Below are 18,574 nucleotides of genomic sequence, written 5' to 3'. Positions count from 1 at the left end.
GGCCTTCAAAGATCCCTTCCGACCCAAACTATTCTATGACTCCAGCCCAAACCACTCCGTGCCCCTACGAAGCGAGCACCGCGCAGGAAAGCCTTGCAAAGGTGGATCTCAAATGGCTCCTGCCACACAGCGCTTGCCATGTGCACCGGTGCCTTCGCACCTCGCCCCCACCGCTGCCCTCCGGGGGCCCGGCAGGCCGTGTGAGGGCTGTCAGCACCCAGCACCAGCGCCATTGCCACCGCACCGCTGGTGGCCTCCGGGCCAGCCGGGGCTCGGCGTGCCGGAGGCGGGCGGAACCCGCGCGCGGGGGAACGGTTTCCAGTGCCATGTGTTGCCGGCCGGCGGCGGCGGCGGCGGGCGCTGAGGCGGGGGGGGGGCGGTGGCGGCCGCCTCCTCCTTCCTGCTGCCGGCGCGGGGGTGGCGGGGCCGGCGCGGCGGGGCCGGGGTATCGCGGGCCCGGGCGCGTCCTCCCCTGTCCTCTCCTCCTCTCCATGGCCGGGAACTTTTGGCAGAGCTCGCACTAGTGGGTGCCGCCGCCGCGGGGCGAGGGGGCTGCGGGCCGCCGTCGCGCTTTGTCCATTCATTGCCGGGCCGGGGCCGGGGCCGGGGCCAGGGCCGGGCCGGGGGTGCGGGACGCGACTCTGTCGGGAGGCCCGGCGGGGGAGAGGGGAGCACCGCGGCTTTGGGCTGCGTCTCCCGGGGGCGGCGGGGCCTGCTCACCGCGGAGCCGTGGCGGGAGCCGGGCTGGAGAACGCTTGCTTGAGGAGATTATGTGTGGTGTGGTGAAAGGTCACTGGCCCTTAGGCCCCGAGCCTTAGTCTGTGCGGTAATGTTGACAAGGAGTTGCTGAAATTATTTTCCCTTCCTTTAGTTTACAATGGATTTTGGATAAACAAGACCTGTTGAAGGAACGCCAGAAAGACTTGAAATTTCTCACTGAAGAGGAATATTGGAAACTACAGATATTTTTTACTAATGGTAAAACTGTTTTATTTGTATTTCTACCATGAAATCTATACAGTATCTGCCGTGTCCAAATGCAAGTTTTAATTGCTTAGAGAACGTGATGTTTTCATTGTGATGTTACATACACTTTCGAAACTTATTTTAGCAAAGAACTGGAATGTCAATAACATTGTCATTCGTTAGTTGTATTAACACAATTTTAGAAGAACTTTTAAGCAAATTAGCTCCGTATGTGATGTTTTAACTTATGATGGGACAAAACGTAGTACATTTTCTTATTTTCAAGAGTTTCTTCCAAAAATGTAAAAGGGGGAGAAGAAAGCAGAAGCTGTTAAGCTAGCATATGAAAGGCTCAGTGTCAAGCATTAATATGCAAACTGGGCTTTTGGTGTGCTCTTAGGCTGTGGTAAGTATTTTAGCTGGTGTGTGCCATCCTATTAAACAGCAAAGCTTAGAAACTTGTTATTTATGTTAAGTCATTTGAAACTCTCACCACAGCCTGTGTTGTTATGCCTTGTGACTGATTCCCCAGTACTGAGTGGCTCTCAAAGTGCCTGCAAGTTTCTGAGAGCTGTTGGCAGGCAGCGTGTTCTCCCAAAGAGTTTGGGGCTTGTCATGAAGTTATCTAAGACTTACTTGATCCTGCAAAGCATTTAACTGTATGAATGGCCGCATTGGAATGTATCAGATTACGCAGGCACTTACACTCTTTTCTGTGCAATTGTTCAGCATTTAAAAAAAAAATCTCCCTAAGCAAAGGATATTGCTAAGTAGTAATTTGTTTGCAGACAGCTCTTTAAATATTTTTTCACAGCAGTCCTTTAAAGTACAGAGTGCTTATTTTTTTCAGCTATCTCCCCAGACATACTTGAGACAGAAGTTAAGTGACTTTCCCAAGGCCACTGGAAGATCTTATGTCAGTGTTGGAATTATAGCTGTGAAGGATACTTATCCCAGCTTCTCTCTTAGCTTAGCTATTTTTATAATAATTGTGCATGCTGCAAATCTGATTGCTGTAGATCCATCTGTGTTACTGCTTATACAGCACCAGGAAATCAAGCTAGCAATGATTTACCTGTTTTATCAGTTCCTGAAATTCCTTGAGGTTGAAACAAAGTGTTGTAGCTTCATAATGCAAAAAGAAAAAATAGGGTACTAATATTTCTAAAACTGTATTTCTATGCTAATTTTCACTAGTGTTAGTTTGAATTATGAAATATGCTTTTTTAAATGTTTAACTTCAGTATTTTCTTGACTAAACAAAGATTTACAAAGTAGATAAGGTGGTTTCAGTTTGTGGTTCTCGGGCTCCTTTTCCTTGGCACTCCTTGCCTCCCCTGAAGGTACAGTGTGTGACCTGCGGCAGCTGGAGAACGGCTCTGCCAGGATCTCCCTTGTGCGCATACGAGCACAGCTTACCCTGGAGGAGAGAGTGGTGCTGGGCTTTCATCCCTTCTGTAGCAAAGAGAGGCACCTTTGTGGGGAGGACAGTCAAGGGCTGCTCTGTACTGGTGAGAGCTCTGGCAGGGCTTGCCGTGTTCAAGCTCTTGGTATGTGTTGTATTGTCACCTGCCTCGGAATAGGGACCCTGCTTTGGGTTTATAGAGCCTCCCTCTCTTCTCTCCCACCTCCTGCGTTACTTGGGTAGGGGTGTGAGTCTCAGCCACGGCTTCTCACATTCAGCATTGTCTGTGCAGGAGGTGGTTGTTCCCTAAAGCAACCAGAAAATTACCTGGAGAGAGGCAGTTTCCTGCTACGTCCTCATTGGCAAACAAGTTCAGTAGATCACCAACTGATTGTGTGCACAACTACTCAGAATGTTAACATTGTAGAGAAGGAAAACTGTAATCTTCTAAAACAGTTTGATAGAGGAAATTGATGTTGATTTCTCTCTTTGGATCACCAAGTCTTATTAAGACTTTTTGGTCGAAAAGCTCATTAATTGATTTCCCTTTCTGTTTTAGAGCAGAAGCTGTACTGTTTGTGTTACAGGCTACTCAAGACATTGAGATTTAAAACATTTTTTATTTAAAAAGCCAACAACACTGAAACCACTTATTTTGTAGACATAAGGGAATAAATAATCCCATAGGTTTAAAAAAATATTTAAAAAATTCATTACAAGTATTGGACTTTTTCCCAGCATATACAAGCTTCCATTTCATTAAATCTCTCTAGGCTCCTGTCCATTTTTTTTTCCCTAAACCACACTTGATAGTTCTGTGACAGCAGATGGCCTAGCTGTTCCTGAAAATCCCACGGGAGTGAGAAACATATTTGGAGAATTCTGTTTAGCTTAATATTTAGATTTTTCTGATGCCCTAATAGTAAGACAGCTTTATAGCCCCATGGTCAAATCAAAGGGAACATTCCTTTCAAGCCTCCCAAGATATGCTGATAAATATTTTAATATTTCTACAGGCATTGCATACTAGACTTAACTTGCTTTCTGGCAGTATTGCTTGTCCTACTGTCACTGGCAAGCTAGTCTCAATTTGGCATTCTTGCTTTTAAGAAAAGAGTGATATGACACGGACAGGGACTTAATGTTGCTTTGGGTGATCATAGTCGGTGATAAATTAGCGACCTTTTCCTGTGGAAAAAAAATAATAGGTTGCTAATCATCAGTGCTGTTCAGGGTGGTTTTCTCCTTTTCTGCTACCTTCAGCCCTTTTTTTTAGCCAACAATGTCTTTGATATTTGCATGTTTTAAATTGCTGTGGTGTTCATTAAAAGTGAGAGTAGGGTATACCCTGACTGTTCCCAAGGGATACGGGATAAGTGCATGGGGGAAAATATCTGGACTTGAGTGCTTAAGTAGAGACTAAGAATTTAGCGATGGCTGATAACGGAATTGTTTGCTTTTCCCATCAGTGGTCGCTGTCTTGATCTTGCTGTACATATTTAAAATACATATGTAAGTCTATTTTAAATTGCTGTTTTGGACGTTTCTGGTGAGGGAGGAAAAAAAGAAGAGGGAGTCTGAACACAGCCGAGGCTTGCTCAGAATAATGGCCGTGAAGAAGTATGGGAAAAATAACAAGTAACAACCTTATGTTTCCCTCTGCCATTCTCTATATCTGACCCCTGCTCTTAATCCCAGCTTGATGCATCTGATTAGCTTGGCACCTTTCCTTTGCCTGGGAGGCCAAACAAGAGCTACCTGCACAGATGACACCAGGGTTGTTTCTTGTCCAACTGGCAGAGGACCACCATGATGGAGCAGCTGACTGTATCCTCTGGTCTCCCACCCCCTCTCCCTAGACTAAATATGTCATTTTTTAAACACCTGCTGCCTCTGCCAAATTTAATGACCATGTTTGTGTTGGCAGCTTTAGTTGTTTTAAAAAAAAACATCCATTTTGCATGGCTCTGAAAAGCCATAGACTTAAATATTTGGATTTGTTTTACTCTAAAATGGAATACCCAACCTTTACCCTTCTGAGATTTGTGTTGTCATCTTCTTAAAGGCCATACTCTCTTTGTACACAGCAAAGTCAAGTTACCTTTCCCTTTTTAAGGGTGTCCACAAGGTTCAGGATGCAGTGCTTCTTTTTCACCTCCAGGTCTGTAGGTTTACAGCAACATGTTGTCTCACCAGAGCGACATATCTGAGCTGATGGAGAAGACTGTGCTGCTGCTCCTTATGATCCCCAGCACTAGTCATGTTTTGAGATCCTTTGCTATTTGGTGTCAAATTGTTGTAAAAACTCAACTCAAGCTTTTGTTCATTTTTTTTTAAGTTATCCAGGCTTTAGGTGAACATCTTAAATTAAGACAACAAGTTATTGCCACTGCTACAGTCTACTTCAAGAGATTCTATGCCAGGTAGGACTGTTTACTATGATGGTACAAGAATAAAACATTTGCTAGGCACATTTTGGTAGCCCTTTTAAAATGCAGTTCTGTATTAAAAAGTGCCACTTTTGTTTTCTGGATGGTGTAAAGCTTTTATGCTAATAAAGTTAACTTAAGCTTTGCTTTTTCAAAAGGAAGTGTGGTGCTCTTAATAGATTAATCATTCTACGTGTATGAAACAACATATTATAATTTTGTTATAACATTTCAGATATTCCCTAAAAAGTATAGATCCAGTATTAATGGCTCCTACGTGTGTGTTTTTGGCATCCAAAGTAGAGGTATGAAGTATTACAATTTTTTAATGTAAAATTATGTGATGTATGAGAGAGAGAAAAAGTTTAGGACTTTTAAATTTTTTGTCGTTCTTCATGCTTTGGGGGTTGAAACTTTCTATTTTTGTGTGGATTTCTGTAACAATTTAAGAAAAGGAGACAGATAAGGCCTTCAAACTTGTTATTTACTATTTGATCTGTCACAGTTCTGTCTGAATTACTAACCCTGAAGGGCCTCTGAAAACTGGAAAGAGTATGTTAAATGACTTTCACTGTGATACAGTGTTTACATATCTACATACAATATATCTTAAATTGTGCAATGTCTCCTTTCTGGTGTCTTTTTCCTTATTTATGTTTACTCAAACTTTAAAACATAATTTGAATTTTTTCCTAATTATCCTTTTCCCTTTCATATAGTGAGGGATCCTCAGAGTTTACCACACTTTCATTACTTGAATTAAAAATATGCTGTAGCTCATATGCTGTCGTTGAGAAATTACCGTAAGCAGCTGTAAGTTTCTGAATGGTAGCGGAGAGAAGGCTCCATGGCTCCACCATTAGGAGTCCATTTGAATGTGGCCAAGAGTTAGCATCAGCTGGGCGCTGCTTTTAGTCCTCTGTAATGCAAGAAGTTTTTCAGCTGTTTGAGAAGTGTCTGCATAATGGAAAAAAAGTGAAATTGGCCAATCTGTGATATGTTAGCACTAATGAATTTTACAGGAGGAACTCAAATACCTAGTAGATGGCAGAAGCAGTCCTACTAAACCAATGTCTACATGTGATACTGTTGTCTGTACAAATACTGTGATACCTTCCAGTGTTAGGAAGAGATGAAGGAAAGGAGAAAGACACAAAGTGTTGGAGAGAATATTTTTTTATCAGGCTGTTAAATGAGCCTTTAAGAAAGTGCAGATATAGAGTGTATATATACACATGTACCTTATATTTTAGAACAAATACAAGAAGTTTGTGCAGTCTTCCTTAGGCGAAAGCTTCTGCAACTTAGAGGGCAGCTATAGCAGTAATGATTCAGCTATGTACTTCTTTGAAAGAACACTGTATACAGAAAATTTTCAGCTTGCTGACTGGCTTAGCAAAGGAGCTAAGGCTTCATGGAAACTTAATAAAAAGAGTAGTTAATGACAGGTTTCTAAAGGCAGTTTTCTCTCCAAGTAGGTTAAGGAAAAACAACATACCTCTTGTCTATTGTATACGTAGAGTGTTAGCCAACTGAGATTTTGTGGCTTTAGTACCTTTCATGAATGTTTACTATTCCTCACAACTCAGACAACAAAGTAACTAATCAATGAAAAAAACTCTTCACCTAAGGGTTTACCCTGTTCAGCTTAACCGGAGGGGAAAAAAAGGAAAGAAAAAGGGGTGGGGGGAAAAACCCAAATACTGCATAGAGAAGCCTAGTTTAGTAAGAAGCCATTATTTTAATTTTATAACAGTGTGAGTGTATGGTATTTCAGGTGGTTCACCTCGTTTACCATTCTTTTTCTTCAGGAATTTGGTGTTGTTTCAAATACAAGGTTGATTTCTGCTGCTACTTCTGTATGTAAGTATTGGTAATTTTAATTATACTGTAGTTAGATATCTCTATAGGGAGATCAGGCATTTCCAGTTTTTTGTTTGCTTGTTTTTCAAAGGTACCTTTCATCAAGTCATGGTGGGGCTTCCATGTTGACTGCTAGGAGCCAGTTAAAGTCATTTAGGATAAATAACTTCCATTTCTAAATATGGAAACAGAAGAGTCCTTTCTGTATTAGTTTTGGTTGATTCTAGTTGAACTTATGCCAAGCATAAATAAAAACAAAGTAATAAAATGAAACTATTGAGGTTTATAAATGGTCTCAAGTAGTTAATTGACTTCTGAACTACTCAGTGATTGAATTGGAAACTTAGGGCTTTATTTGTAACTTTGGACTTTGTTTTATAAAAGGTATGGCTCCCTGGAAGTACCTGTTTTCAAATTTTTGTTAGGCTGTATACCTTCTAATTTTTTTAATCCATTTTTTTCCCCAAAATTAGTCTTTCCACATGATGTTTATTTCTAAAAACACGTTTTATAATCTATATATTGTTCACAAATAAATGCAATAAAATCACACTCTAGTAGCCTAATTCTCTCACTTTCCCACTTGCCTTGTATTTCCCAGTTCCTGTAACATGCCTCTCATCCTTCAAGGTCTTAGTGATGGCTTCCTTAACTGAATGCTATAATTTGACCCAGAAGGTCCAGCTGCTCTCAATAGGCAATTCCTGGCTGTGCTTTTCAAAATGTAGGTCATTGCTTTTAAAATAGCTCTTAGCTGTTGAGGGGACAGGTGACTGGCTGCATCTGTAGCCTCCGCATGCAGTAAGTATATCAATCCATGAGGCTGGCCTTATGACAGTTCCACCACCAGGAACTGAAATGCATCTTTAGTGCCAGCGTGACCAAGACCAGTACTGAATTTAGCAGTAAGAGTTGCTATTTTCACAGCAGCGGCATCTCAAAGCACAGACCTCTGTGTCAGTTTTGATCCATGAGTGAGAAAGTTAGATGGATATTGGTAAATATGGAGGAGCTGATTTTATTTAGACTTCTAGTCCTCGGCTATGCTGTTCCTGAAAATCCCAGGTCTCAGAATCCCACAGAAGATTTCTCCCACAGTTCTTCTTTCAGACCTAGAAGCCCTACCTGCCCTGATAAGTACTCTGCATTTCATGGAGGCAGGGACAAAAAGCAACAGGCTTTCTCTTAGCATTGGTATATTTTAGTCTACCTGGTCTACCTTTACCAGAGTTGCTTCAGTAGCACACAGTAATTTTTTTGGAGGCCTTCATACAAAAGGTGAAAAAAGATGAGGCAAGACAAGTAAAAGAAAGCTAACAAAAGGTGTGACTAGCGTAATAGTGGTTGGTTGAAAAGGTTTGTTTGCTTTTAGTTAGGTAGAAACACAAAGTTAGTGACACATGCTTCCTTTGTACGGAAGACAATCTCAGACTGGTTTCTGGCAAACTCTTCAAAAGCTTTTTGGTCTGCTTCCACAGCTCACTAAAAGGACAGCTCCATATGGTTGTGTCTGCAGCTTGCTTTGTGGGGAAAAATGTTTTGTTTCCCTATCTTCCTCCTCCAAGTGGTTTATTTTTTTTTTACTATGTATCTCTTCAGTTTGCATGCTTCTTGAGAAACCCGATTTGTTTATTCTTCTCTTTCTTGAAATAATTAAAAATTCCAGCCACTAGCCTAGTCTCATTGTTCTACAGCAAATTCTCTGGCAAAGTCCACCATAGGTCTAAATGTTGAAGTCTTTAGTCCAGAGAACACTATCTTTTCATCTAAGTGAATGGCATACTGACTTTCTGGAAGTAGTATCAATTTGTCATATACTGTCTGTCATTAATATAAGGAATATTGTCCAGTTCTGGGATGTTAAATGTTACCTGTTTTCCTTGGAGGACAGGGACTGAAAATAGATTTTTAAAAAATATTTCACTTCTACAAATCTCAAATCTACATCCCTGAGTGTACTCTAAGTTTTCCTTTGCTCAGCATTCTAATAGGAGATCACTCTGTTTCTGCAACTTAACATAATTCTTAATGGTGCACTATTTGTACCTTTTTTCCTTGGTAAAGTGCGTGAGGATAATTAGCTATCTAAATCACGGATCATTATAAATTAGAAAACTGAGGATATATTTAAACATTCTCTTGGAGGGAACTGTCTTGAATCGTATCATATGCCTAAGGAAGTACTTGTGTTTCTCTCCTTGAGAGAGACGCCTCCTTGAAATGTCTGATAATCCAGTGTGTGGGACATTTATCTGCAGTGTGGTGAATTGACTTCTTGCTTTGAATTTGAGCCTGTTTTTTACATATGCAAAATCTTTACATCATAGATGTGTAAGATCCATTAGCTAAGCTCCCTCACTCTGCCCTCGATCTTGCTTTTCTAAGACTTCATTACATGGTTTAAAATCTTGCATGTTGAATGATCAAGCCTATGTGAAAAATCCTATGTGAAAATGCCATTTGGATCTAGTGTTGGAACTGAGATCCTGATGCCGTTTCAAGCAGGGCCTGTTGTGGTAGAAGAAGAAGTAATGGTTTTAAAATAGAGGGAGGTAGATACAGACTGGACATAAATAAAAATTTTTTTACAGTGAGGCTGGTGGAACAGGTTTCCAAGAAGTGGTAGATGCTTCATCCCAGGAAACATTCAAGGCCAGGTTGGATGGGGCTCTGAGCAACCTGGTCTGATTGAAGATGTCCCTGCTCCTTGCAGGGGGGTTGGACTAGATGACCTTTAAAGGTCCCTTCCGGCCCAGACTGTTCTATGAGATCACCAGATTTGGAGTGACATCAGTAGATAGATAACTCTGTGAATGATAACTTGTGGAAAGTTAGGTGCTCGTAAGCTAGTTGGTAGTTAACCAGAAGATTTAATAGTGTCCAAAGCAACAGACAAGTGTCCGGCTGATTACCTGTGCAAATCTGGGTTTCAGATGTATTTCTCTTTCCTTTTCAAGATCTTATAACTTAACTTTTTTCTTTCAAATACAAACCTTTTGTACTGCAAGCAGTTGTGCTGCCAAATGGATTTGAAGGGCTATATACAGATTAATTAATAGAAAGGGAAAGAAGTAGAAGTATTAATTACATCATTTTTAACATACTGATTTCTCTTTACTGTAGTGAAAACTAGGTTTTCGTATGCCTTTCCGAAGGAATTTCCTTATAGGATGAACCATGTAAGTATGCTGCTCGAATTATAACATGATCAAATAAATTAAAAGACTAATAATTTTTAGCAGGAAATTCTGTCTTTTAAATTTTAGGAAAGAAATATTCTCATACTCCCATGAGAGGTTGCTCATAATTACTTTTGGATAGATTATTGGGAAAGTTACTTTTAAAAGTAATAAATCTTACATAACCTCCTTTCCTTAAATTGTTGACAGGAATGCTATAAAGAGAAGTGATGTGACTGAAATAGTAATTTTAATATAGTATGATAATAAAAGAGATTTAGCTTTTTTTTTTTTTTTTTTTTACTATTCTTCTTTACAAATACATTGCCCCAGGGAAGCAGTTTTATTTTTGCCTGTAAAATGTAAAGGCTTTTGAAAAATAATTTTTATTTATTATTTAAAATTTTGATTTACCAGTGGTTTTCAAGGTGTTCTCAGTCACAATGCTGAGAAATTTTGTACAGTTTTTCTTGGAACTAGTTTTGACCTGTGCTGTGGGATTTTGAAAGTTAAAATTCATCTAAATATTTTCAGACTGAGTGACAAATACTACGTTTTTGTTGTTTTGCTTTCCACCCAATCTAGAAAGCCAAATGATGTGTCAGAATATAAAATATCTAAGACCTTGCAATAAAACTGCACTGTTATTTTACGGATAAAGACAGATGGAAATATATTTTGGAGAACTGCTTTCCTACAGCAAAAGCAGTCCAGGCTTTTCCTTGATATCAGTAATACATCACTGTATGGAAAATGAGAGCTCATTTAATTGCTACAATTGGACTATTTCATATGAAATTAAATCTGAAAATACATTAAGAGGCTATTGGCCATGTTAGTGGCCTGCTGAAGAGGCTCTAATTCTGCAAAAGGACTTCTGTATTGCTGTTAAGTATTTATAGAGTAGGAACAATTTTCTGCTGCCAGGTGTTGAAACAAATCAAATGTGTACTGCCAATGAAGTAGTCTTTAATAGTAAACTTGATCCAAAATGTTTAAATGAATTGTTATTAAGACTGGAGTTAAGTTATAATGATGGTACCGCAATGACTAATAATAGTTTGATTTTTGTTTTGTTTTGTAGTTTCATATGGAATACATTTAGGACTGTTGGAAATATGTGTTGAGAATTCCTGTGCATTCATAATGTTAAACTGGATCCCAGCTAATGCTTTCTGCTGTCTGAAACATGCTGCTGTTTAACTGTGATTTTCATTCTTTGCAGATACTAGAATGTGAATTCTATCTCTTAGAATTAATGGTAGGTGGGACTTTTTGGCGGTTTTCTTTTTTCTTTTTTTTTTTACTGTTGCTTGAGTTTACTTTTTACTGATTAAAAATATTTCAAATGTTGAATTTTTTGCTTGCATTGAAGCTGCACTGCTCAACAGAAAGAGGGCAGACTGCGGGAGCGGTGAGGACAGTAGGAGTGCGTATAGCTCTGCATCCTAGTGGTTAGAGCACTGTTGGCAAGGGTAAAGCTCAAGTTCTGTTTCCAGAACTGCTTCTGTGTTTAAAAGAGAGGTTCCTCTTAAGTCCTGATGCAGAGACCAGGATGTCAGCGTCCTTATTTCCCCAGACCTTGGCTGGTCAAGGGCATAGAAATGTATTCTTTCTATGCTGCCACCTTCTTGCCTGAAGAATCTAGAGCTATACAATGATCCAGCTTCAGCAGAAGGTGTGGGTAGTATCTCACTCAGCCTAGTCTATAACCTGATAATTGGAGTAATCTTTTAGGAAGTGAGATGTGAGTTTGAATCCTGTGAGGAAGAAGCTGAATTTAGGGCCTCTCATTTTCTGAGAAGGTGCTGTAGCTATTAGGCTGTTGGATGAAAGGAGCGCAGCGTGACATTTTCTTCCAGGCGCTTTCAAAGAAAGGTGCTGTACCTACTTTTTGTAAGGGTTGCTATCCCCTTGCTATGTTTTCTAGGGCAACTGAAAGGATGCAGCCCAAGGTTCTTAGGGGGCTTTGGTAAAGTGATGCCTAATTTCTGCATATTGGTTGGACTTGGATAGGTTAAGCACTGAGCTTTCTGTACGAGGGCAGTTCTGCTCAAGTGCAAAGAAAAGGACAGAGAAACCAGGGAGAAGCCTAGTGAGTTAGGCAGCAACTGAGAAAGGGTATGTTTTGGGAACAGGACACAGGAGGTCGGATCAAAGTTTTTGTTTGTGCCTACAGTTGTTATAACCCCCCTTTTTTTAGATATTCTGTTTAGATTTAGTCCTTGATACCTCTGCTATACGTGGCAGAAACTCTTGTTTTGTACACAGGAGTTTTATCACCGGTAACTGCATCTACAAGAAGCTACATTTTGGGGATTAACTTCCAGTACGCATGCAATATATAATATGTGTAATAATTGTGTGTCACTTCAGTGTTCAGCATATATAACTTAATGGGGCTTTTCCCTATACTATCCATACATTTGGCTGCTTTCAGTGAGAGGGTTATTCCTTCTTGTTTACACCAACTTGGGCCTGAAAAAGAGAGACCAGTGGATTTTTTTTCTTTTTTTTTCTTTTTTTTTTTAAATTTCTTTCTTTCCAAACCAGTGTCAATTATTTTGGCATGTTTTCCATGTATGGTATTTAGTGACAGACTGTTTTCTGGCAGTGTTTTGTGTTTCCAAGTGGGAATTACGGGTTTGTAAGCAAATGAGGTTTCAGTGTGCTGCAGATGTGGCTTTCTCTGTCTCTTAGGGGAAGGACATTGACAGGCTGGCAACCATGCTATGTAATGGTATTCTAGAGAGAGCACTGCCCTCATTAGAGCAGGGTTAGGTGTCAGAATGCTACTTTAAAAAAATAATCGGTAATTGACTTGTAAACCAAATGTTTTTAGTCTGAATTGACAACACATTCTGCATTGTAATCTTGACTTTTATCCCGTTTACATTTTTCCTAGGACTGCTGTTTGATAGTTTATCATCCTTATAGACCTCTGCTCCAATATGTGCAAGATATGGGCCAAGAAGACATGCTGCTACCTCTCGCATGGTAATGAAGACGATGATTAACAATAGTGCCTCCTTTCAGCAAGAAAGCAAGTGTTTAACAGTTACGCTTCAAAGGTGGTTAAGCAAAAGCAGGCTTAGCCATATTTGAACACAAAGGGTGCCCTAGTAACCTGTGCAGGTATATGTCCCTGACTTAGCTTTTTCTGTCTTTAACTCTGTAAGGATTTTACTTTGCAGTGATCTGATTTTTAGGTTACGAATGTTTTGTGTTATGAGTGTTAGCAGAACTCTCATTCTTGAACTGTTTCTCAAATACAGAAAAACAGTAAAAGTACTACCTTTATGCTTGCCCTTACTTACTTGTGAAACAGGGATAATTATTTTATGGTGTGTGTTAATGCTCTCTGCAGAATGACATTTATGATGCTATAATACAGTGCTTCCAAATAAACTTCTGCTTTTACTACAAGGGAAAAAAACAAAAGGCTTTAGTTGATTTTGACAAGGGAAGAGCTCTCTTCCCTTGCTGTTTTGCCCTGCAGCCTCGCAGCTTCTGCCATCTGGGAAATTGACAAAATATTTATAAACTGACAGCAAGTTTTGAAATCATGTAGTCTAAAGGTGAATGGGATGATAGTTACAAGTTCTTTTTTGCACAGGAGGATAGTGAATGACACGTATAGAACCGATCTTTGTCTGCTGTACCCTCCTTTCATGATAGCTCTAGGTAAGTAACACAAGTAATCTCTCTTGTCACGTTTAAATTGATGTATTCTCTGCCCATCAACAAACATTCCTTAGAGTGCACTCATAAAGTGCTTCAGTTTGTTTCATACAGTACTGACAGTGTAGCCTTGCAACTTAAAAAATCTTGAAGAAAAATCAGATAATTAATCCTGATTTTTTTTCTGTTGAACTGTATAGTGTTTATTAAAAAAAAAAAGAATGTTTCTAACTGTATTAAGAGTGGATCTTTGATCAGTATCCATGTCACCTGATCTTTGCAGCTTGCCTACACGTGGCCTGTGTTGTCCAGCAGAAGGATGCAAGGCAATGGTTTGCTGAGCTATCTGTTGATATGGAAAAGGTACTCTGGTTTTAATTCTTGCCACCTGGTTACAGACTGACCAGAAATGGTAGTCATGGTTATAAAACTACTGTCTTACATGACTGCGGTACTGATTTGAACTTAATTCAGTGATCATATGATAGGCACTGCTGAAATTAGGTAGATCTCTCAGGGAGGGAGACAATGTCAGGTCATTTGATTATCACCCTGCTCTGAAAGTCAAGACAGAACCATTGCATAACGGCAAAGTGTTGGTTGCTGGTGTTGCTGTTTATCGGATAGAAATATGCTTTTTTTTTTTTTTTTTGCCAGAAAAAGAATTCCCAGTCTTTTTCGTAATTCAAGATTGCCAGCATGCGTTTGACTTTTAAATTCTAGTGCATGTGATTTTTCTGATTTGCCTTCCAGCTTTGTGCCTACATAATGTTCTCATTTTCTCCCTATAAATATATGTAGTGTAGCAGAGTGTAAAACATTCTTGACACTTTCAGGATGACCAGGACTGTGACTTCAGTCAGTGTTGAACAGGGGGACACCAAGATAATTCAGATGAGTTCCCTACTATTGCAAATGCCATGTCAAATAATCCCCTTTGTAAATTTATCAGGTTCTAAGGTGTAGTTGTTCTCACACCATTAATGTTCTCCAGCTTAACTAGTTCCTTTTACTTTTTAGGCTGACGTCTTTAACCTTTGTTTAGCTCCAGTAAGCAAGCCAAACTAGCACTCACAGCCCTTACCACACTGTTTCACTCTACTTACATGTTTCAGTCTAACTGTTTTGAAATGGAGTGTCCAGAATTGAACAGCTATTACGGATGAGACGTACCATTGCCCTCCGTGCCCCCGGTATTGCCCTTTATCCCACTGATTATATCCTGGCATTGTAATTGTACTACAGGATTTGTCTTCAAATTTAAGCTATGCTGCATGAAGAGCTCTGTGAATTATGCTGTCACGCATGCAAAAGCAGGGTGATAACAAATTGGCTGCAGAGGAGAATCAACCTATATCTGACAGATAAGGTTACCATAAGCTTGCTACTGAACGTGTTTGAATGTTTAAATGTCCTGGTTCTCATGTCAGTGATACAATCTAAGATTTATTTTATTTTATTTTTTTTTTTTTTTACATTAACGCCATGGACCTCTTAGCCAACTATGACTTGTTTGAAGGATAAATATTGTTCTAGCACTTAAGCAAAGTCCATGTATTAAAAACAAAAGTCTTCTTTATTAAGTTAGAGAATGATGAAACAAATTATGAACCAAACATTATCCACCTTTTATATGGAATATTGCACTAGAAATTTAATAGGAAGTTAAGGTAGTTGAGGTGCAGTAGATAGAAAATGTCCAAACTGGTAGAGAATGCTTAGTGCTTCCAGAAACAGAATATAAAAGTTCAACAACTCTTACTATGTGTATATAAGAATATAATAATAATAATGAGAAGAATATAAGATATTTAGGCACTCTTTGGCTCTATTTCTTGGAAGGAAGGAATTCAGAGTAATGTTTTGTGGTTTTTCCTACACTGTGCCTCTGATGTGTATAGAACATTGATAATCATCAGTTATTGTATTGGTAATCCATGGTCATCCAGCTTCAGTCATGCTGCCAGGTGTCTGTATTTTCCCGGTAGCACAGTTATAAGCTGTGACAGTAGTTGCAAATAAGTAAATAAAAAGCTTGCAGGGGCAGAGAAGTGGTGTATATATACAGTTGAATGAGAGGGGAAGTATTCTGTTCAGGCTTCCATTCACAGTTAAATAAATAAAACTAATTATAGAAATGGTTGATTGCCAGATCAGATTAAATATGAGACGGCTGTGTTTATATTATGAAAATTACACAGCTTAATTTCAGTTCAGGGCATGTTTAATTAATTACACACTTAAACTGACTGTAACAAAGATAAAATTGTTATTGTGTCTGACTTCATGATCTATTTTTTTTTCTAATCAGATTTTAGAAATAATCAGGGTTATTCTGAAGCTGTATGAGCAGTGGAAGAACTTTGATGAGAGGAAGGAGATGGCTACTATTCTTAGTAAAATGCCTAAACCAAAACCACCTCCAAACAGGTACTGTACTTTCTTAATACACCTTTCATATGGCAAAAAAATGGATTGCTATCTTAAGAATGAGTAGATGTTTACTTTGAGGTACAGCGTGTGTTTTTACAGTGCAGACCTTTCTGTTACAAACAGCCAGTCCAATTGTTCAAGAGCTAGTGAGAAGCAGAACATTAATTGTTTTATGGAGAGCGTTAATGTGATTAGGGTGTGATCAATACAGCTTAGAAAACGTAAGGAACCATGGTGTGAGGCTTTATGGCTGGGACAGGTTCGCTGGAGCTGGGCCTGCTTGATGTCGTATTTAATTACTGTGATTAAATATCGCTGTTGGGAATCTGCACATGCAAATTCCTGTGCACATGCTTATGTAATGTGAACTTTCAAATGTTGACTTCAGAAGTAGATTCAGCAGGCAGCCGCACGGGGCTATATTGAAATTATTACTCAAATAAATACACTGAAGTTATTTATGCATGCTGAGAATAACTTTTGCATTTTTTTATGAAACTGAACAGAATATCTTAACCTATTTGTGTATATGTTGAAGTATTTCCCTTCAAAAGGTTTTTACTACCTTGAGAATACTATATTTTTTAATTTAACAAAAACAAGAAAGACAAAAATGTAATATGATGCTTCTTTTTGAAGACACGTGTTTTGTTTTGTTTTGTTTTGTTTTGTTTTTTTTCTTCCAAACAGTGAAGGAGAACAGGGTCCAAACGGTAGCCAGAACTCTAGTTATAACCAATCTTGAAGACATTCCAAAGAATTTCTTTATGGACCACTTTGACCCAAGACATCCTAGGATCTTTCCTATGTTCATGAAATGGACGGAAGGTTTTAGTAACATCTTTGACAAAGAACTTGAAGAATAAATAGCTTGTTTGTGTCAAGCATTTTGAAAGCTTTTTCTCTAAAACTGCATCATTTTCTCTGACGCTGGAGCAAATGTATTAAGATTTTTCAGTGTAAGGAGTCAAACGTTTAACCAAGCTGCAAAAGATTAACACTATCCACTCAAAACGAATAGTTCATTATTGGGTTTCTTTGCTTTGAGAAAATTGTAACTTGCCATTGAAGTGAACTATTTTTAAAGCAACAGTAACCTGAAGCCTAAGTGTAACTGTATTAATGACTTGTGTCATCTTCATTTTGTTTGTGACTGAAGGAAGATAGTGCACTGTATGTTAAATCTATTCATTACCTTGCATTTTATTGATTTAAAAAAATAACAGATTCTCTAACAAGTAACACAGCAATCCTTCAGAAACAAAGCCTAGAAAAGCCTGCAAAGAATATTGTTACAGTTTTAATGAAAGCTGCAGGAAAGAAATTCAGTTCCTTTTTTTGGATTAGAAAAATGCTGTTTTACTCAGTAGATGTACTTGGATGTTTTTACCATGAAGTGTAGTAGCCCAGCTTACCAGAGAAGTGCAATATGTATAGTGATTCTGCAGTTTTCTTAAACATTTCAAGTGTTAGGAATTAAAAAAACCCAACATACTATGATTTTTTTTTTTGCAAGTAAACATACTGTATATACAATTGGACTATTTCACAATCAAGTACAAATCTGGATATGATTGCTATTTTTATGATTTTTTTTTTTTTTTTTAACAAAAGATAGACACTGTTAGTCTGCCTTCACTGTTAGTGTGAATCTATGTGGTTCATTAGAGAGTTTATTTAAGAGGATCAAGCTTTTGGTGAGTTTCATACTGGCTAATTTTAATTGTGATGTTAGGAGCAACTCTTTAGAATAACTGAAATGGGATTCCTTGGTTAACTGTGTGCTGGAGAAAATGAGATTCCTTCAAACAGAAGGCCATATCCTGTGTTCCTTACTCAGGCAGATACCCCACTGAAGTCAGGAATTGGCCTAAACCAAACTTCTTGATTTTTAGTTGACTTTGTTTCTAATTAAGTTCTGTACAACTTCATTTTGAAGATAATGCCGACTTGCCCTAGTATAAAAACTGAATGATAAAATAAAATGCAATAATATTGTTCTGTTTTTTCTTTTTTTCATAAAGCATCACATTTCACTTGTCTGAAATGTTGGAGGGAAATTCTTGAAAACCTTTGCTCTATAATACATTTTGGTTCAAAAAACTGGCCCCTTAAAAAAACCTCTTATTTTTGCAAATACCTGTCTTTGTAACTGGCTGGTCATTCGTGAAATATAACTCAAGTGTGTTTGTATGTAGCCTATGAGGCTACTAACATTTGTTTCTGTTCAGGTTATTTTCGTAAAACATGAGGTAAACAAGCCCAAACCACTTTGGTAAGATAGAACATATATATGTTTTGGTCTTTGCTACTTTTGTGGCCATTTGATCCATACCTTTTATAGACACTTGATTGATGAAGTGGAATTTGGCTATTTGCCTTTGTTTCTTTAAGTCTAAAATGTGCTATTTGTAATGTGGACTTGGGGACTAGAAATAAATCAATGCAACTTGACCACTGTGTGGAGTTCTTAAACAGGAACTGTTCTTCATGTAAACATCAGTCTTCTCACATATACCAGATAATCTGCTGAGAAAGCTAATGTTTTGAATTTAGGGATTTCACGTTATTAATGAAGAATTCTGGCTGGAGTGATTAAAAGTTTTCTTGCCTTTGCA

The 18,574-nt window shown here is 38.5% G+C and overlaps 1 protein-coding gene across 2 annotated transcripts; it reads left to right on the top strand.

The window, feature by feature from the left end:
• Window positions 1-418: 418 nt before the first annotated feature.
• On the top strand, window positions 419-18,410 carry CCNC (cyclin C). 2 transcript variants are annotated; one of them, XM_086743878.1, is made up of 12 exons: window positions 419-523; window positions 872-978; window positions 4,710-4,794; window positions 5,036-5,105; window positions 6,612-6,663; window positions 9,787-9,842; window positions 11,068-11,103; window positions 12,748-12,839; window positions 13,459-13,526; window positions 13,807-13,886; window positions 15,835-15,953; window positions 16,647-18,410. In XM_086743878.1, the coding sequence occupies exons 1-12, from the start codon at window positions 492-494 to the stop codon at window positions 16,699-16,701; spliced, it is 852 nt and encodes a 283-aa protein (XP_086600004.1). In that variant the 5' UTR covers window positions 419-491; the 3' UTR covers window positions 16,702-18,410. The 2 variants fall into 2 exon arrangements, with proteins under 2 accessions (XP_086600004.1, XP_086600005.1); XM_086743879.1 differs by lacking the exon at window positions 4,710-4,794 and having other exon boundaries at window positions 500-523.
• Window positions 18,411-18,574: the final 164 nt, after the last annotated feature.

This window comes from Chlamydotis macqueenii, chromosome 3, assembly GCF_036417535.1.
Source record: "Chlamydotis macqueenii isolate bChlMac1 chromosome 3, bChlMac1.mat, whole genome shotgun sequence".
NCBI lineage: Eukaryota > Metazoa > Chordata > Aves > Otidiformes > Otididae > Chlamydotis > Chlamydotis macqueenii.
Note: the sequence above shows the minus strand (reverse complement) of the source record. Positions and strands in the feature narration are given on the sequence as shown.

Bases quoted from the DNA above. Each gene is read 5' to 3' on its own strand.
- CCNC (XM_086743878.1), top strand. From the start codon at position 492: ATGGCCGGGAACTTTTGGCAGAGCTCGCACTA. The intron at 524-871 runs GTGGGTGCCGCC...CCCTTCCTTTAG, and splicing joins TTTTGGCAGAGCTCGCACTA to TTTACAATGGATTTTGGATA. The intron at 15,954-16,646 runs GTACTGTACTTT...TCTTCCAAACAG, and splicing joins CCAAAACCACCTCCAAACAG to TGAAGGAGAACAGGGTCCAA.